This window comes from Triticum urartu, chromosome 7A, assembly GCF_056163025.1.
Source record: "Triticum urartu cultivar PI428250 chromosome 7A, HENAU_Tu73, whole genome shotgun sequence".
In the NCBI taxonomy this organism is placed as follows: Eukaryota; Viridiplantae; Streptophyta; class Magnoliopsida; order Poales; family Poaceae; genus Triticum; species Triticum urartu.
The window spans coordinates 268,426,034-268,446,821 of NC_141879.1; the positions used below are offsets into that span (position 1 = coordinate 268,426,034).

General features: G+C 45.8%; 2 protein-coding genes across 2 annotated transcripts; one reads left to right on the plus strand and one right to left on the minus strand.

Annotated features, from left to right (window-relative positions):
* Positions 1-1,354: 1,354 nt before the first annotated feature.
* LOC125525926 (putative auxin efflux carrier component 5c) lies at positions 1,355-4,087 on the minus strand. The gene is made up of 5 exons (XM_048690932.2): positions 3,192-4,087; positions 2,985-3,070; positions 2,722-2,879; positions 1,784-1,860; positions 1,355-1,685 (listed from the first exon to the last, which is right to left on the minus strand). The coding sequence occupies exons 1-5, from the start codon at positions 3,989-3,991 to the stop codon at positions 1,616-1,618; spliced, it is 1,191 nt and encodes a 396-aa protein (XP_048546889.2). The 5' UTR covers positions 3,992-4,087; the 3' UTR covers positions 1,355-1,615.
* A 2,057-nt stretch (positions 4,088-6,144) lies between these two features.
* LOC147959277 (uncharacterized) lies at positions 6,145-6,576 on the plus strand. Its single transcript, XM_087532582.1, has one exon. It carries the CDS (start codon positions 6,145-6,147, stop codon positions 6,574-6,576), a length of 432 nt encoding a protein of 143 aa, XP_087388708.1.
* The last annotated feature ends 14,212 nt before the right edge of the window (positions 6,577-20,788 follow it).

Sequence of the window (20,788 nt, forward strand, 5' to 3'; positions counted from 1 at the left end):
AGTGGGGTGATGAAGGCTAAGGAATTCTTTTTTCAATTCGGAACTTTCTCGGTCAGTGACGGGTCTCAGGTCAGATTCTGGGAAGACACCTGGCTTGGGACCACCCCGCTCAATGTGCAATACCCTAGCTTGTATAGGATTATTAGACATAAATTTGTTATAATCAAACAAGTTCTGGGGCAAGTAAACCCTGATATTTCTTTTCGTAGGGATCTGCTAGGATCTCGTTTGGCAGCATGGAATGAATTACTCATCCGTTTGGAGGTGATTCAGCTGTCGGATGAACATGATATTTTTCGTTGGAAATTGCATCAGAATGGAAGTTTTCAGTCAAGTCCGTGTATAATGCTCTGGTTCATAATGAGGTTCCAGTTGATAACAAAAAATTGCGAAGCTCAAAATTCCCCTAAGAATGAAGATATTCCTCTTGTTTCTTAATAGAGGGGTCATATTAACTAGGGATAATTTGGCATGGCGCAACTGGCAAGGGAGTAAAAATGTGTCTTCTGCCAACATGACAAGTCTATTACACACTTATTTTTTGAGCGTAAGTTTGCTCGGTCTGTGTGGGCCGTTGTTCAAATAGCTTCAAATCTTTACCCACCACGTAGTGCACGGAACATATTCGGCAATTGGTTGAGGGGAATTGAAAAACAATTTTCTGCACACATTCTAGTGGGGGCGGCTGCCTTATGTTGAGCATTGTGGCTTACCAGGAATGATGTAGTTTTTAGCAATAAATGTGTTTCATCTCCTGTGCAGGTTATTCATGTATGCCCGCGATGGCTCCGTACTTGGTGTATCCTGCAGAGGCCGGAGGATAGGGACCTTTTTATGATGACGTCTACACGGTTGGAGCGTATGGCCAGGGAGGCTTTCTACCCCATGGATGGCTGTGTGATCTTCGGATAGGATCTGCCGCGTCTTAGGCTGGCTTATGGTTGTGTCTTAGTTGCTTTTTGATTTTTTTCCTTCTTCGGACTTGTGGACTTGTTGACTATGTGCATCTTGTTATGCAGAGGCCGGACTTTCTTTTGATGCGATTGTATCACCTTGATATTTCAATTCAATGAAATGCCCTTTATCGAAAAAAACTAGATAGCGAACAAACACACAAGTGGAGTTGGCGCCGTGTGCGGATCCTGGACGATTGATGTTGCGGTATCTCAGGAAGGAGACACGTAGTCATTGCCCCGGGAAGTAGGCAAGTTCAGATAACTTCGTTAACAAATCTTGATGTCGTTATCATGTTGCGATTCCACGATAGATCAAATACATACCTCGGATTATTCTAACAATGTATGCGAAGTCATGTGGTGGGAGTATTGATTATGACGCTTTACTCTTTTCGCATGTGCAGAAACTATGAGAACAATTTGACTTTGTTTCGGTATGTGCTCAAGACACCCAAGAAAGTACAGCTACATTTTTGAGAATTTAGAAAGAATATAATACATAGAGGTTTGCTAAACATGTTTGGCAAAGTTTTGGTTGTTTAAAAGTATTGTCCCATCGAGGAGCTAAAATTGGGAAAACACATTAGCACTTGAGCAAATCAATTCTACATGGATACAATAGTTACATCCCAGTGTAGTTTGTAAGAAACACTTGTTTGTCACACGATATCGAGAACTCCGTAATACCCGATGAGTACCGGCAAAGAAACCAAAGTTCCAAATATTACCCTGCATGTTGGGAAATTCATCAGTCCATGACAATAACACAAGAATGAAAACACATGACAACTAATTATGTCATAACACTAGTGAGAGGAGGTGCTTACGCCGTGCTAAGTACATCGGCGTGGAGGCCATACTCCTTTGCGAAGACGAAGGAGGCAATTGATTGCGGTAGTGCTGCCTGCATGCGAAGAGCGAAATGTTCATTTTTGATTTTTCTCTCATACCTTGGCACTTGTTTTCGATCGATCGTTTGACTAAGTTGAGTGTGCTAAAGAATAAGACGCCTATATTACTCTTCTAACTAACGAAAGCACGCATGGAAAGAGCAGCTTCATTGTTAGAGCAAATATAATAGTGAACTTATAGCCCGCTTACATGGTATTTTTACCTATGTGAAGGAAAGAGATATGAAAAAATAAAAGGAGTGGACTCTCATGCAAGAGCCTAGCTATATATGCATTTTTTGGCAAATACAATTAATGTGAAGAAAAAGATAGAGAAAAGATGAAAAAAGTACTAATACAATAGTTAATCTTATAGTCCACATTATTGTATGAGTGCGTATAGATGATGGTTATAAATGACATGATAGTTCGATATAACTATCAGCTGGCTATATTATTAACCATGCTCTTAGTTTGATTTTATTTTTCCTTTAGCGGACGGATCTGTAAAGCAAAAAAGCAATCGCATGCATGCAGTTCCGCACTCCGCGTGACCAAGAAACTACACTTCTTGAAATCCATCAGTAAAGTCAATGAGCACTTGGCGCTAAAAAAACTCATCACCTGACGACGGACGCAAAAAAGGGACAAGCCCCACTTCTCCAGTATTTATACTTTCTTTCCTAGACGAGTTGTAGTACGTAGCAGCAACACTTGTAGTGGCTAGACGGCGCGATCGATCGAAACCAAAGTCTTCAAAGTACAGTACGGGCGATCCGGCGATGGGATTGGCAGCTAAGACGAGTATAGTACTCTTTTTTTTTGCGGGTAAGACGAGTATAGTACTCTACTCGTACGTGTTTACACGAACGAACCTGTATGATGGCGAAGCGTAGCACGTCGCCGCGGAGGCCGAACGCGGCGGCTCCGGCGAGCGCCGAGAGTGGGCCCGCGACGAAGCGCAGCACCATCCCCAGCGCCGCCAGTCCCCCGCCGCACGCCACGATTCTCTCCTGCTGCGCCATGAACAACCCTGCATCCATGCATGCATGCATGAGCACTGCTTCAACAAACAATCTGTTTGTTGCACACGTATACGTCTGTGCTGACACCGTGTAAGTTTATCATACGTACGTACCCATGCTGAACATGGACATCCCGGTGCCGGTCCTAGACATGACCTGCAGCGAGCCCGTCACGACGCCCGGCATGCCGATGCGCCACCTGCATGCATGTGCACGCACGTAAAACACTAGTCACCTTTCCGGACGTTCGATGGCACACGTATACGCCACGCATGTACGGCGGTCCGATAGGTACGAAGGGCAGCGGAGTCCGCACGTACCTATAGGCGATGCACGCCCAGGCGACGCCGAGGACGCTGGCGTACACGTTCGGGTTCCTCGCCAGCTTCATCCCAACGGTGCTCGCCATCGGCCACAGCCGAATCCTCCTTCCACCGGTGGGCGGCGCCGCTTCCACGTCCATCTCGACGTGCTGTGCTCGGTCGTCGTCGCTAGTGGTGGATCCGTCGTCGCGGGCCGTTGTGGCACTCAAAGAAGAGGCGCCGCCGACGACCCAGGCTTTCCGCAGCTCGAAGGCGAGCAGAAGGAGCGGGAACCACACGATGGCCTGCACGACGGCGATCTGCACGATCAGGTCCTGCGCCCACTTGCCGTACATGGCGTCCAGCAGCGGCACGCCGACGACGAGCGTGTTGTTGTACGCGCCCAGGGAGAACCCCGTGATGGACCACGAGTAGGCACCGGCCTTGGCCTTGGCGCAGCGCGCCCAGACGGCCGCGGCGAGCACGGCGAGAAGTTTGGCGACGGCGTCGGCCGCGATGACGCGGTAATTCATGGCGTAGGGGTCGGCGCGGACCACGAAATCGAAGGTGAAGAAGGGCATGGAGAAGCAGACCACCAGCGTGTTGATGGCGCCGCACTGCTCCGCCGTGAAGAACCGCCACCATCGCACCGACCCGTACCCGAGCCCCAGTGCAAAGTAGAGCGGCGCCATCGCCTCCACCACCTTGTAGATGTCGCCCAATGCTATCATCTTATTTGATGTAGTAGTATGACTGTGTCTGTGTGAGTACCTTTGGCTCTCTGAACGAGTTGGGATGATGTCTTGGTATGCTGCCATTTCTGTGGCTATAAATATAGCCGGAGAATATGGAATCGGAGAGGACAAGCACTGCACAGGAGATCGATCGGTGGAATCTGTGGCGAATTGGTTCCCATGAGCCATGAATAAACTTGGATTGTCTTGTCAGCATGCCTAAGCTCCGTGGTCCTTATGGGTCTTTAGAAGCATTACTACTTACGGGCATGTGCATGAAGACTTCTCAATTGTTATTGACAATGTTAAACCGGATTCGGTATGACAATAGCCACAATGGCTCGTTCTCATGGCGATAGTGGCCGTTCCATGGTTTAGAGATCTCTATGTAATTTTTATTATGTTTGAGGTGTCTTATACTCCTAATAAACTTTTATAATAGATCCGGATTTTTATTGAAAAATGCATGCCTGGAAAGCCAAGGGACTCATTACTTTGAGTAGATTCCACTTTTTAGCCTCCTAAGAGTGTGAGTGACAATAATTTTACCCAATTTAGAAGAAAAATAATCCTTCCAAGTACATCCTTTAAGAAAATTCCTTCGATTGTTAAACCTCTAAATTTACCGGTTCCCGTCAGCTTGTCCCATGAGCCAACATCTAGATTGAAGGTGCATTTCTTCTGGCTTCGTTTTGACAAGGGAGGTTTTTGAGCCCCAAGGGGGTTGGGGAATGAAGAGGATTTGGTGATCTCCTCCCCTTCACCGAATCCACTAATCCCCTCTAATCCCCCCTTCTAAATTCCACGCATTTGGTTAAACTCGCCCAATCTCCGCGTCTGGTTTGATCTCCGCATCATCAATTCCACGAGTAGGCCCTTGAGACTTCAGTTCCGCGTGGAACGAGTGGGATACCTGGGGATCGAGGGGTTTGGGCCGGTCCAAACCATGTGCACCAAACGGCCTTGTGGAGATTTTTGAGGATTACAGGCCCGTGGGGTTAATCCCCTACAAAACCCTTCCAACCCCTTTCCACCAAAAGAGGCCCCTCGGTGTTGTCGAAGTGGCAAACCACACGGGCAATCTGGTTAAGCCAGGCTGGCTCCCTAGCTAGGGCATCAATTGTTGCCCCTGCTTCACCACACCAGAGTTTGGGACTATTAGGTTGTTCTAGAGTAAGAGTACATATACTGGTAAGATAAATTCTTCCCCACCTACTCAAGACATTGTGCCTTGCGTATACTCCCTAAACTAGGGTTGTTTGTCTTATTACCCTCACCCTCCCCCCCCCTCCCCCCCAAAAAAAACGATGTTGGCTGATGCACAGCGCAAAATCCAATTGTCCGCCTTGCTGTCTATTGTTACTTCCAAAATTCTGTGGGGTCGAAGAACGGTGACGGATAGTCGTGTCCCAAGTTGGGGGAGCCGACATGGCTTAACTAGGTCACTCCACATCATTTGTTATGTAACAATGCCCAGGTGGAATCTACATGTGGTCTAGGGGTTGACTCAGTGTGCCAAGTCGGATTGACACTGGACCTACGTGGCAACATCCATACAATGAAGCATGATTACTCGGAAGTTATGTTATTAGTGCTATGACCACCACCTTCACCGTGACATTATCACCTCTGGCCATCTCTCTAAACCTCTGTACAACAAATCTTTCGTCGGCGACCCCCACATCCTCACTGTACCCGGTCATCATCCCGCTTTTACTCCATCGATGACGCCGAGTCGCGTTGCCCCCGGTCGTGGCATGGTCCTAGCTTGCCCTCGCCGGGGTCATGCCAGCCAGCCAGGTCACCCTGATTCGGGCGGTGCGCACCTAGGAATGTAAATTCAAGCAACTGGTCTTAAGAATACCATAGGCAGGATCAGGCAACGCCCAGGTCTAGCCCTTACAAGTAAAACAACTACAATAACTACAATGTAGCACTCTTGCTATAGCAAACGAAGAATTTTGTAGCCACGCCCCTGCCGCCACCTGGGCAGCCTGGGGCCTGGCTACGCCACTGTTAGCAAACCCGGAAAGAAAAAGAACTGCAAACCATATTCTGATTGATCACCACCATCCTCCTTGGTGCTCAAACACGTAAGAGCATCTCCAATAGATGATGTAGATGTAAAAATAATCATTTTTTCATCACAAATGCACTAGAATGGCGCTCCAACAGATGATGTGGATGTAAAAAAATTACTCTAAATTTGCTCTATATGTAAAATAGGGCACTGGGTGATGCAAAATTGGCATCACCAGCCATGCCCGAGTAAAACCAAAGAAGGCGTCGAAGAGCAGGGCTGGCTTCAAGGGGTGCGGTCGCGGCCCTCCGTCGACTTTGGTGTTAAGTTCCAGTATGAAGGCCGTCGCTACCGGCTCTGCACCTTCGAGTCCGCCGATGAGGCCGTGTGTGCGTACGACGTCGCCGGGTGGTGTTTTGGTTGGCCAAGGCATGAGATGAATTTCCTGGAGATCGAAAACCGGGAGCAGGCAGAGTTCGCCGGGGCGAAGAATCTGACCATACGGCTGATTGAAGAGAAGAAAAAGATGTCAGGGATTCACATTGCTCCCGATGAGAATGATGAAGTTGCGATGGTGAGGTTCGCGCGGGAGAATCCGCAGTGTGTCCAGAACGAGCTGGAGCACTACGAGAAGCATAAGACCGAGTAGAAGAAGAAGACAATGAAGCAGGAGGATGAGGTTGGCCCCTCGACGGTGATCCCCATTGAGTCCAACTCAGAGGAGGAGGAGGATGACGACGAGGAGCTCCACGACTGTGACGAGTAGTTTTTTTATGTTTGGTGATGATCAAGTAGAATTGGCATGAAGTAGTATCGCAATGATGTATGTTTTATGTTTGTAGTATGAACTATGTTTGTTTGAAATGAACTTGGGCTTGTAATGATCTAGTCGTTGCAATTTCACATCATCTATTGGAGCACTAGTGCCTTATTTTATATTAACTGTTGGACTTTTTGGTGATTAAAAAACATTTTTAATGATGTATATTTTACTCCAACCATAATTTGATACTAATGTAAAATACAGATGCTCTAAAGCTAAGTGAGTACAAGTAGATATTTTCCTTCATCGTTGTTCAGCTGGACGCGTGTCCATCGGTGGTTTGCTTGCAAGTGACCTACCTAGCTAAACATGCATGTACACGCGGAGATCGACCGCGGTCCAGTGGCCACCTTGCATGCACGTATACGCTATACCATGGCTCCGCGCCCCGGTTCTCTTCCGGCTGCACTCTGCCCCGCGCTGCCTGTAAGCATCGCTATCAGAAGGAATCATCTTGTTGACATGCATTCGCAAGAAAGGAAAATCATCTTTTTGCCGGACAGCCATCGTGTCACCACTAACTCTTACATAGGACCAGCTTAACAACGATTAATACTACTTTTAGCTATATACGCAGCATCGGAGCGGACGGTCATGAAGAAAGGAGAAGCTTGGCCGTGGACGAAGAAACAAAGCACTTAGCACTAGCTAGTAGTGGTGATACCACATGCAGCACACCATCGCTGGATGCTACGTACTCGACCGCCGACGTCGGGGGCAAAGGTAAACTCGGTAACTAAAATAATGCTGGAAAGCACGGCGCACTTCTTTTTGAAAGCTAAAAGAAACGCACTTGATGTCATGGTTAGGGAAGCTCTCGAGGCAGGAGTAATCCTGTTTGGTATTGCTTAGCAGGGGTGGAGTGAGTCTTTTCTGTCTCTATATATATCACTAGATGATACCTTGCGCGTTGGTGCGATAACTTTGTTAAAAAAAACCGTAAATAGTTGCTAAAAAATAACAAAATCTAATGAAAAGAAAATATAAGCTTGAAAATCAATAAAAGAAAGTCTCTAAAAATAGAATATAAACTTTTGAATTACTGTTAAAAATATCATTTCAAACAAAAATGTGAAGGATGACTAACATGCATGTATGATGTGGCAGCGTTGTAATTTATAATTCACTTATGTGGCAGATTTTGTATGGTTTAGTGGGAAAGAAGACTTAAATGTAGGATGTTGAGGTGGACACTTTGCATGTTGAGAGAATTGGGACCAATTTTTTAAGAATGTAAGATTCAGAGTTCACAATAGACCAACTCAAGGTACAGGTTAGGTGTCAAGCTTAATTTATTACATACATGAAGAGTTTACTGCGGCCCAACATTAAATTAAGGGCGCCCTTGCAAACCAATACAACACCATACAAAAGAAAAGGTTCGCCTCCAGTTTTCAAACCCTTCGGGGAAGTGACGTGAGATTATCCCCTTCGGTTTTCAAACGTCCGCAGTTTTCCCAACTCTGGACCAATTGCAATTTTCCCTTTTGGTCTCAGCACCTGATCACTTGATCACCCCTTGTTACTCTCTCTTCTTCTAAAATCAATGAAAAGCCGGCAATGCTGGCCGCTTCAAAAAACAAGGAGCATGGCTTGGAGTCATGAGAGTACTCATGCGCGATCAAGCGCCTGGAGCAAAGAAAGTGTGGTCATCCGGACGAGGAGACTAGCCGGCACGGGAGGTAGTGTCTTCACCTAGGCGTCCAAACGTGATCAAACAACAACATCCAGTCCCCTCGTCGAAATGAGCCCCCCTGCCCCTTCGCCTTGGATCGAAAGGGGACGTACCGTCGAACGAAGAGGATGCTCCCCTGAGCCTGGCTAGTGGGACCCCAGCTGGAGGCCTGCGAACCCAAGTACCACGCCGCGCCAAGCTCACCATGCGAGAACCACCATCGAAGCCACAGAACCGTCACAATGAAGAGAAGAAGCTATCATTGGCATCGATGGAGACCAGAAGCGAAGCTCCTCCTGGGACGTCCACAACCCACCACCACTCCCAAGATGGTGTCTTTAAGATCATGACATCTGAAGACGCCGCCGCCATCCAAACCATCGGTTTAGGTTTTCACCCGGGAGCACGGAGGAGGAGGGAGGAGGAAGACATGTCGAACCCACGCCTCCAGGGTGGGAAACGGCGCCCGTAGGTGTTGCCTTAGGCAAGACCGGCAAAGACAGTTAGGAATTTCTCCCGGGCATAGCTCCCCATCGCCAACACCCGCACTGGCGGGATTTGGTGCCGCAAGCCACCAAGAAGACGACCGGGGGATGGAACACACAATTGGAAATCACCGAACACCGCCCATCGGGCAACACGCTGCCCTTACAACCATGCAAGCCAAATAACACTATAGACGCAGGCTCTGCCCACAAGCACCGCGAATCCAACCAGACAAGGCCGCCACCTTGAATGCAAACTCCCCCGCGCTGCCAAGCACAAGAAAAGCTGAGCCCTTTTCGAACCAAAGGGCAATGTACCTAGTGAACCACCACATGAGGCTATGCTACCAACGACCGTCTTGTCGCAAAGGAAGTCCAGATCTGAAGGACTACAACTATATATGCAAAAAAATATTCACATTCGTAAGTTGAAAGTGCAACTATCCCTGGGTGGTTTTGGTAATTCCTAACAACATATAGCTCATTGAGCTAATGCTATTTCAAGATAAATATTTCAGGAAAGCTCAATGATTGGCGTGACATGGATTAGAAAAGTGGACCCCTCAGAATGCTAAGAACAAAAGGATTAGCTCAAGCTCAAAGCACAAGACTCTACATTTTTCATTTTAGTGATCCAAGATCACATTGAGTCCATAGGAAAAGTCAATACTATTAAGAGGGGACGATGTGTTGCTTAATGGCTTGCTTGCTCAAAGTGCTTAGTGATATGCTCCAAAGCCATCAACCACTTTCTCACATCCACATATGTCCCGAACCAAAAAGTGAAACACGGCCCCGCTGAAACTTTCTATCCGGATGATGAGCACATGGGTACATCATACATGACATTTCAGAAAAGTGCACAATTTAGTTGGAAAGAATTACTAAGCCGAATCAAGCAAACACATGGCCAGGTGAACGCTAACTTAAGTTCATACCACAATCTTGACCACATGGTTGCACTTTCATCTCCATTGTTGTTGGTTGAACTTAGGTATCACATGGAAGAAATCCAACAACCTATGAGCTTTTGGAGAAACCGCTTTGGAGGAAAAAGTTTGGAGAAAACAAATGTCAAGTGAAGCTGATGTTGTCAGTTTTTACTTCTGATGTTTTGGTGTGCCACACCCATATGGTGGAGAGACGGGGCCATAGGGGTACATCACCAGAAGCTCCATCAAATTATCTTTCCAATGCAAAAAACCTCACATCATTTGGAGTTGTGAGTCAAAAGTTCTAGTCATTCTCATGGAAGGTGTCCAGACTGTCAAGACTTCGCGAATTTCCGAGGAGCTCTGCAACAACTCCCAAAGTTGACTGCTTATTCACCCAAGGAAGCCATGCAAACCTGCTTACTTTTGAAACCATTTTCACACCTAGCTAAGGGGGGTTGTCCCTGCTATAAAACCCCATCTCCCCCATCCTCTAAAAGACCTTTTGTCAAACCATTCAGCTACAAGCTTATGCAGCAAGACTGCTAGAGAGATCCGAGAGATCTTTCTACCTTTGCTCTTGTGAGTTCATTCGGATTCGCGAGAAGGAGCCTCTGGTTCCCCCTAGTTCGTGCTCTACGGTTCCGGCCGTTTTGTGTGGATTAGTCCCGATTTGTGGTTCTGCGATTGTTCGGACAGCGGGTTGGAGTTCTTGTAGTTTCGGTCAGCCATCCCCAACGTACGGGTTGCATCCAACCTTAGCAGGTATAAAGCTCATTATCCTAGCTGCTTACAGCTAGTTATCCCTCCCGATTCGATCCTACGACGTGAAGATCGGGCCACCCTCGGGCTTGAACTCGTTCATCGGATTCCCACCTATCAGGCGCCACCGAGTTCTCTTGACATAGCCACTGCTAGAAACCCTAGTCTTTTCGGTCTCACCGATAGGGGATCTCGGTCTCATCAAGATGGGATTGTAATCTCTCTGTTTCCCTTCGTAACGTTTCGGTCAAACTGAGATGAGCGATCAGTCCCACCGAGATTGCAATGTAAACTCTCTGTTTCCCCTTCGTAACGTTTCGGTCCAACCGAGATGAGCGAATCGGTCCCACCGAGTTTGCCTGACCAACTCTCTGGTTAGTCTATTACAAAAATCGGTCCCATCGAGTTTGTGTAATTGGTCTCACCGAGATTACGTTATGCCCTAACCCTAACAAAATCGGTCCCACCGAGTTGACGTGTCGGTCCCACCGAAAATCCTAACGTTCACATTTTGAACTAAATCGGTCTGACCGAGTTCTCTGAATCGGTCCCACCGAGTTTGGTGATTTGTGTGTAACAGTTAGATTTTGTGTGGAGGCTATATATACCCCTCCACCCACTCTTCATTCATAGAGAGAGCCATCAGAACATGCCTACACTTCCAACATACATTTTCTGATAGAGAACCACCTACACTTGTGTTGAGGTCAAGATATTCCATTCCAACCACATAAATCTTGATCTCTAGCCTTCCCCAAGTTGCTTTCCACTCAAATCTTATTTCCACCAAATCCAATCCTATGAGAGAGAGTTGAGTGTTGGGGAGACTATCATTTGAAGCACAAGAGCAAGGAGTTCATCATCAACCCACCATTTGTTACCTCTTAGAGAGTGGTGTCTCCTAGATTGGTTAGGTGTCACTTGGGAGCCTCCGTCAAGATTGTGGAGTTGAACCAAGGAGTTTGTAAGGGCAAGGAGATCGCCTACTTCGTGAAGATCTACCCGAGTGAGGCAAGTCCTTCGTGGGCGACGACCATGGTGGGATAGACAAGGTTGCTTCTTCGTGGACCCTTCGTTGGTGGAGCCCTCCGTGGACTTGCGCAACCGTTACCCTTCGTGGGTTGAAGTCTCCATCAACGTGGATGCATGATAGCACCACCTATCGGAACCACGCCAAAAATCTCCGTGTCCACATTGCGTTTGCTCCCTCCAAACTCCTCCCTTTACCTTCATATGCAATTGTTTTACATTCCGCTGCTATACTCTTAGAATTGCATGTGTAGGTTGATTGCTTGACTTGTGCAAAGTTGCTAAAATCTTCCAAGAACTAAAATTGGGAAAAGGCTAGATTTTTATTTGCTCAAGTAGTCTAATCACCCCCCTCTAGACATACTTTCGATCCTACAAGTGAAATCAGAGCCTTGGTCTCCATTTGCTTTGATTTCCATAGCTTTTGGTGGTCATAGCCTTGGTTTCACAACCTAGGAGAGTATGGCGTCTAGCGAGGGAAATTACCACCGTAGAGGTCCTTACTTTGATGGTACAAATTTTGTTAGTTGGAAGCATAAGATGAAAATGCATATTCTTGGACGTAACCCGGTCATTTGGGCTATTGTGTGTCTTGGCTTGCAAGCTGAATTCTTTGATGGGAGAGAACCGAACCATGAAGCTACCGCGGAAGAGTTGAAGATGCTGCAATACAATGCTCAAGCTTGTGATATTCTCTTCAACGGATTGTGCCCCGAAGAATTCAACAAAATCAACTGTCTTGAGAATGCAAAGGAAACTTGGGATACTTTGATTGATATGCACGAAGGTACTGACTTCGTCAAGGAATCCAAATTGGATGTGCTTCAAAATCAACTTGACAAGTTCAAAATTAAGGATGGTGAAGGTGTCGCTGAAATGTACTCTAGGCTTGCTCTCATCACAAATGAGATTGCCGGCTTAGGAAGTGAAGAGATGACCAATAGATTCATCATCAAGAAGATCCTAAGAGCCTTGGATGGAAAATATGATACCGTGTGCACATTGATCCAAATGATGCCCAATTACAAAGATCTCAAGCCAACGGAAGTCGTTGGAAGAATTGTTGCTCATGAGATGTCACTTAAGGATAAGGAAGAGCTCCACAACAAGTCAAGTGGTTCTTACAAAGACTCATGTGAAGCTCCCACATCATCAAGTGAGAAGCAAACCTTCAATGAAGAATTGAGTCTAATGGTGAAGAACTTCAACAAATTCTACAAGAGTAGAAGTAAGGAAAGAAGTTCCAAGTCAAGGTCCTAGAATGACGAAAGATCTTCTAGTCGTGAGCGTAACTGCTACAATTGTGGAAGACCCGGACACTATTCCAATGAGTGTACGGCTCCCTTCAAAAGAAGACAAGATTCTCCCAAAAGAAGAAATATAAGAGAAGAATCACCACCAAGAGAAAGAAGGAGTAGGGATGATCGTTATGAACGAAGACCCTCTCGGAGAAGCAAGGATTCAGAAAGGAAGGATAAGTCATCAAGGAGCTACACAAAAGGAAGACATCAAGCTCATGTTGGTGAATGGGTATCCGGTTCCGACTCCGATCATCACTCTGAAAGAAGTTATCACTCCGACTCCGAATATACTCAAGATGAAGGTGTTGCCGGACTAGCACTTGTGACAACCAACTCCTACGACATATTTGACTCACCAAATGAAGGAATTGGAAGATGCTTCATGGCTAAAGGTCCAAAGGTAACACACCCCAAGTATGTTGATTTCAATAGTGATGAAGATGATTTGCTAGGAGATGATGATTTACTTGTTGACAACTCTAGTTATGAAAACTATGATGAGCTTGCTATTAATCATGCTAATAAAGATAAAATGAATGACGATGATAATAAGGAGATTGAGCGTCTAACTAAAGAACTAAACACTCTTAAGTTAGCTCATGAAACTACCTTGGAAGATCATCGAGAACTTTTAAAGACTCATGAGAAGCTACGCTTTGAAAAGCTTAACCTTGAGCAAGAGCATGAGTTTTTGAAGTCAATCAATGATGATCTTCGCAAGAAAAGTTCTTCTTACATTGCCAAGCGTTTGCTCTTGTCTACTTACATGCCACAAGTTAAATCTAGCAACAAGAATAAGAAAGATTCTTCATCTAGTAGTAACAACAATCATGCTAAATCCAATGTTGTTGCCTCTAGTAGTTCTCTTGATTCCACTAGTGATTCTCTTAGCCAAGTTACACTTGAGCAAGAAAAGCTTATTGAAGGGAATTATAGCGAAAGGTGTTTATAAGAGTCTTGCCGGAAGTAAGCAATTTGAGAAAATTGTACGCAAGCAAGAAAGGCACCGGACGAATCAAGGTGTTGGTTTTGAACGAAAGTTCATTGCCAATGGAGTTGAGTGGGAAGAAGATCAATACCCCAAGACGAAGTTTGTTCCTCAACAAGAGAAGTATGATCCTACTTCTTTCAAAGGAACACAAGCTCAAGATGGTCTTCCACCACAAGACCACAAGCAAAAAGGCAACGACAAGCTTCAATAGGAGATTGATGCATTTGAAGAAGCACCTAAGGCCTTGGTCAAGTGGGTTCCCAAGACTACATCAAGTTTGACTTCATCAAGTATGACTACAACTCCAAGGATTCCCATCAAGATGGTGTGGATCCCAAAGAAGAAGAACTAGAGAGTTCTTGAGGGTGATTCCGCCAACATACTTCACTCTTACAATTTTGGCGAGGACAAGTGCAAACAACTTCCATATCTTGCACTAGTTCAAGGAGTCACAAACCCTCTTGTTGGTAAGACAAGAGACAAGGTAACCTAATGCTTTCATGGACATCATCTTGTGTATACATCACTCTATGTCTATGGATATCCTTGCTTGTTCCTTGTGGGACTAACCCATGTAGGTATTGAAAGTGCAACTCACTCCAATGGATTGCTCCGAATGATCTACATCAACATTGAGCATCCACATCTTCATTACCTACATGAAGTCATCATCGACAAAACCCAAGGTTAGTTCATCCCTCTTAGGGGGGATATCACATCTAGGGGGAGCTTTACTCTAAAATTGAGCTAAAGCAACTCTAATGGTGTGAGCACAACAATGCTTTATGTAAAAGTGGTAACCCCACTTGTGCTTAAACGATGAGTATGACCTATGATCAAATGTTCTCATTTGACTCCTAAGTCAATATACTCATATATAGATGACCTAGTCATCGCCAATTGCTTGATAGATGCTAGAGTATTTGTGCATGCTTTGTCACATATTTCATTTGCCATTTTAATTGGGGTGAGCATGTTGGATGCATATTTTTCTCATTCGAGGACATCCATTTCTTGCTTTGATTGTTTGGCTTTTTCTCTTTTGCCAAATGGATGGAAAAGAATGCCTAAGAACTCCCTCTAGCTATCTATGCTTTCCTCGTCTCAAACTCTATTCATGCTACATCACAAAGTTTGATCAAGTCAGATTCAAACCACTCTGTGTGAAAAGCACTAGAAATATTCCAGCTGCAGAAAAGAACAAGGCCCCAGTGCCTCAAGTTGAATAAGAAGATGATGAAGCCCAAGTGCTAAGGAAGCTCAAGCCCAAGATCCCTGACCATAATGATGCACATCCTGTTGCAGAAAATATGAAGATCGGGAAGGATTCAGGACTGAGATTATGGAGACAGTCTGATCCATATGCTGTCAGGAGGAGAACTGTCGTGGATTACAGGTTCCACACAAAGGAACAACAAGACTTTTATGAGACTGTCCTGCTTGGCAAGAAGCCCATTGTCTGTGACATGAGATGGGTTGACTGGGAGTACATCAAGGAGAATGAAGATCACTATCCAGGAGTATATGACAGCTTCAAAGCATGTGGAGTTAATACTTTTGTTGCCCAGAAGCTCACCAAGTGGAATGATGAGCTCATCATGCAATTTTACTCCACAGCTCACTTCTATCCAGATGGAAGGATAGTTTGGATGTCTGAAGGTACAATGTATCAATCCACTGTTGAAGAATGGGCTCAGTTGATCAATGCCCCAGAAGAACACGAGGATGACTTGGATGTTTATGCCGAAAAGAAGAAAGACCACAACACTATGGCACACATGTACAGAGAGATCCCAGATGATGCTTTAGAGACTCATAAGTTCGGATCTGTCCACTTCTTGTTGTCTGGTCTGCCTACCATCAACTGGATCCTAAGGCACACATTGCTACCCAAGTCAGGAGATCACAAGATGATCCGAGGACATGCTATCAATTTGCTACATTTGTTTGATGTGCCTCAAAAGTTCAAAGTCATGAGTCTGATTGTACAGACAATCAAAAGGACAACAACTGATCAGAAGAGAAGCTGTGGGTATACCCCACAAATTCAGGAGCTCATCAACTCCAAGATGGGCACATGCAAATATCTATTGGATAAGGAACACCTGGCCATATATCCTGAATTTGAAGACAAAACTGTTGTGATGAATGAGGAAGACCCCACATCTATGCAAGCACATGAGAAGAGAGAGAAGGCAAGGGCAGAGAAAGCTGCAAGGATGCCAACTATTGAAGAGGCATCTCAAGTGTTCTTGAAGACCAAGCAAGATCAGCTTGGATATCTGATCCAATCCACTTTGAGGATTGGGAAGGGCTTGGCCACCCTGACTCAAAACTAGGGGAGCTTGGAGAGTATCATTGAGAAGAAATTCTATAATCTTGATGTCAAAGTAACTGAGATTCAGTCAGCAGTTGAGAAACTTCAGGAGGAAGTGGAGGAGAGGAAGGGCAAGTCAACTACAGATGCTTTTGCTAGAGTGCCCCGAAGCCAGAGGTCTGCTGTAGTGCCAGTCACAGATACTAGAGCTACAGCGTCAGCTCCAGCAGCTACAGCTCCAGTGCCACCTCTAGCAGCCACTCCACCAGCTCTAGCTACATCAATAGAAGCTTTCATCCTTGGAGTCATCTCTACACCACCTCCCGAAGATCAAGCCTGAGAGATGTTTAGCACTATGCATTTTTGAACTTTTTGGTAACTTATTGCTAAAGGGGGAGAAAAATGTATAGATCATATGTTTTGAGTGAGAGTGTTGCTTTTTATCTCTCTTGTTTTGGTTGAACTTATTTATTGTGTGCTTGTGTGAGATACTTTAGGTCCTTGTGAGATACTTGTTTGATCATGTGTTTGATCATATGCTACCCTTAATGCTTGCTGGGTGATATTATCTCTTATAGCCTTATATGATCATTCACTTGCTTGGTGATGAGTGCATGCTTTCAATTTCTATCATTTTGAGCGCTCCACCAAGATGTATGTGACATGGAAGAGTAACCCATGATCCTAATCGATTGTGCATTTGCATTCAAAAGCAAATTTTAAATAAAGCACAAATTTAGGGGGAGCTCTTGCTTATCACATACTTCTCAAAGCGACGATGTTTTTCAATCTTATTATCATTTGTCGAAGCTTTGATCTATATGCCGTCATCAATTACCAAAAAGGGGGAGATTGAAAGTGCAACTATCCCTGGGTGGTTTTGGTAATTCCTAACAACATATAGCTCATTGAGCTAATGCTATTTTGAGATAAATATTTCAAGAAAGCTCAATAATTGGCGTGGCATGGATTAGAAAAGTGGACCCCTCAAAATGCTAAGGACAAAAGGATTGGCTCAAGCTCAAAGCACAAGACTCTACATTTTTTGTTTTAGTGATCCAAGATCACATTGAGTCCATAGGAAAAGCCAATACTGTTAAGAGGGGATGAGGTGTTGCTTAATGGCTTGCTTGCTCAAAGTGCTTAGTGATATGCTCCAAAGACCTCAACCACTTTCTCACATCCACATATGTCCCAAACCAAAAAGTCAAACTCGGCCCCACCAAAACTTTCTATCCGGCGCCACCGAGTTCTATTGACATAGCCACTTCCAGAAACCCTAGTATTTTTGGTCTCACCGAGATTGGATTGTAATCTCTCCGTTTCCCTTCGTAACGTTCCGGCCAAACTGAGATGAGCGTACGGTCCCACCGAGATTGCAATGCAAACTCTCTATTTCCCCTTCGTAACGTTTTGGTCCAACCGACATGAGCGAATCGGTCCCACCGAGTTTGCCTGACCAACTCTCTGGTTAGTCTATTACCAAAATCGGTCCCACCGAGTTTGTGTAATCGGTCTCACCAAGATTACGTTATGCCCTAACCCTAACGAAATTGGTCCCACCGAGTTGACGTGTCGGTCCCACCGAAAATCCTAACGTTCACATTTTGAACTAAATTGGTCTGACCGAGTTCTCTGAATCGGTCCCACCGAGTTTGGTGATTTGTGTGTAATGGTTAGATTTTGTGTGGAGGCTATATATACCCCTCCACCCACTCTTCATTCATAGAGAGAGCCATCAGAACATGCCTACACTTCCAACATACATTTTCTAAGAGAGAACCACCTACACTTGTGTGGAGGTCAAGATATTCCATTCCAGCCACATAAATCTTGATCTCTGGCCTTCCCCAAGTTGCTTTCCACTCAAATCTTCTTTCCACCAAATCCAATCCTATGAGAGAGAGTTGAGTGTTGGGGAGACTATCATTTGAAGCACAAGAGCAAGGAGTTCATCATCAACACACCATTTGTTACCTCTTGGATAGTGTTGTCTCCTAGATTGGTTAGGTGTCACTTGGGAGCCTCCTCAAGATTGTGGAGTTGAACCAAGGAGTTTGTAAGGGCAAGGAGATCGCCTACTTCGTGAAGATCTACCCGAGTGAGGCAAGTCCTTCGTGGGCGACGGCCATGGTGGGATAGACAAGGTTGCTTCTTCGTGGACCCTTCGTGGGTGGAGCCCTCCGTGGACTCGCGCAACCGTTACCCTTCGTGGGTTGAAGTCACTATGTGACGCCCCCGATTTGACCGTACACTAATCATGCACGCAAATGTGTACGATCAAGATCAAGGACTCACGGGAAGATATCACAACACAACTCTAAAATTAAAAATAAGTCATACAAGCATCATATTACAAGCCAGGGGCCTCGAGGGCTCGAATACAAGAGCTCGATCATAGACGAGTCAGCGGAAGCAACAATATCTGAGTACAGACATAAGTTAAACAAGGTTGCCTTAAGAAGGCTAGCACAAACTGGGATACAGATCGAAAGAGGTGCAGGCCTCCTGCCTGGGATCCTCCTAACTACTCCTGGTCGTCGTCAGCGGGCATCACGTAGTAGTAGGCACCTCCGGTGTAGTAGGGGTCGTTGTCGACGGTGGCGTCTGGCTCCTGGGCTCCAACATCTGGTTGCGACAACCAGGTAGAAGGGATAGAGGGAAAGAAGGAGAAAGCAACCGTGAGTACTCATCCAAAGTACTCGCAAGCAAGAAGCTACACTACATATGCATGGGTAAATGTGTAAAGGGCCATATCGGTGGACTGAACTGCAGAAAGCCAGAATAAGAGGGGGATAGCTAATCCTTTCGAAGACTACGCTTCTGGCAGCCTCCGTCTTGCAGCATGTAGAAGGGAGTAGACTGAAGTCCTCCAAGTATCATCGCATAGCATAATCCTAACCGATGATCCTCCCCTCGTCGCCCTGTGAGAGAGCGACCACCGGTTGTATCTGGCACTTGGAAGGGTGTGTTTTATTAAGTATCCGGTTCTAGTTGTCATAAGGTCAAGGTACAACTCCAAGTCGTCCTGTTACCGAAGATCACGGCTATTCGAATAGATTAACTTCCCTGCAGGGGTGCACCACATACCCCAACACGCTCGATCCCATTTGGCCGGACACACTTTCCTGGGTCATGCCCGGCCTCGGAAGATCAACACGTCGCAGCCCCACCTAGACCAACAGAGAGGTCAGCACGCCGGTCTAAACCTAAGCGCCCAGGGGTCTGGGCCCATCGCCCTTAGCACACCTGCACGTTGCGTGGGCGGCCGGAAGCAGACCTAGCCTAGTGGCGTTCCAGTCCAATCCAGCGCGCGCCGCTCCGTCGCTGACGTCAAGAAGGCTTCGGCTGATACCACGACGCCGGGATACCCATAACTACTCCCGCGTAGATGGTTAGTGCGTATAGACCAAATGGCCAAACTCAGATCAAATACCCAGATCTCGTTAAGCGTGTTAAGTATCCGCGAACGTCGACCAGGGCCAGGCCCACCTCTCTCCTAGGTGGTCGGAACCTGCCCTGTCGCTCCGCCTCAAAGATCCACTCGCGGGTGCTCCTCAAGCCGACCCGTCTGTAGTCACCACATGTATCATGTATAAAGTATATAGTATATACCCGTGATCAACTCCCGAGTGATCACGGCCCGATAGTATAGCATGGCAGACGGACAAGGATGTAGGGCCACTGATGAAAAACTAGCATCCTATACTAAGTAAGCAGGATTGCAGGTAAAGGTATCAACAGTAGTAGCAAGGACAGGCTATGCATCAGGATAGGAATAACGAAAACAGTAACATGCTACACTACTCTAATGCAAGCAGTATAGAGAAGATTAGGCGATATATGGTGATCAAAGGGGAGGGGCTTGCCTGGTTGCTCTGGCAAGAGAGAGGGGTCGTCAACTCCGTAGTCGTACGTGGTAGCAGCGGCGTCGGTCTCGGTGTCTAGCGAGAGAAGAGGGGGAAGAAACAATAAATACAATGCAAACAAAAGCATGACGATGCACGACATGACAAGTATCGGTGCTAGGGGTGCCCTATCGCGGTATGAGGTGATACCGGTGAAGGGGGGGAACATCCGGGAAATTATCCCCGGTGTTTCGCGTTTTCGGGCGGAGGAGCCGGAGGGGGAAAGTTGCGTGTTCGCTATGCTAGGGATGCGTGGCGGACGAACGGGCTGCGTATCCGAGTTCGTCTCGACGTTCTGAGCAACTTTCATGTACAAAGTTTTTCCATCCGATCTACGGTTTATTTTATATTAATTTTAAAAGATTTAAATCATTTTCAGGATTTATTTAATTATTTTAATACAACATTATCCAGAACAGTGCTTGCTGACGTCATCATGACGTCAGCATGACGTTAGTAGTCAACAGAGGTGTTGACTGGTCAACTGACGTGTGGGACCCACTGGTCATTGACTGTTTAGCCTAATAAGTGTTTAACTAAACTAACTACTGTTTAATTAAACTAATTAGTTAGTTAGGTTAATCTAATTACGATTAATTAACTTAATTAATTCCTTAATTAATTAATTAAATTATTAT

Excerpts from the sequence above, each read along its gene's own strand:
- LOC147959277 (XM_087532582.1), top strand. The coding sequence starts at position 6,145 with ATGCAAAATTGGCATCACCAGCCATGCCCGAGTAAAACCAAAGAAGGC.
- LOC125525926 (XM_048690932.2), bottom strand. The coding sequence starts at position 3,991 with ATGGCAGCATACCAAGACATCATCCCAACTCGTTCAGAGAGCCAAAGG. Across the intron at positions 2,880-2,984 it reads GATGTCCATGTTCAGCATGG|GGTTGTTCATGGCGCAGCAG; the intron begins GTACGTACGTAT and ends GCATGGATGCAG. Across the intron at positions 1,861-2,721 it reads TACGCTTCGCCATCATACAG|GCAGCACTACCGCAATCAAT; the intron begins GTTCGTTCGTGT and ends CTTCGCATGCAG.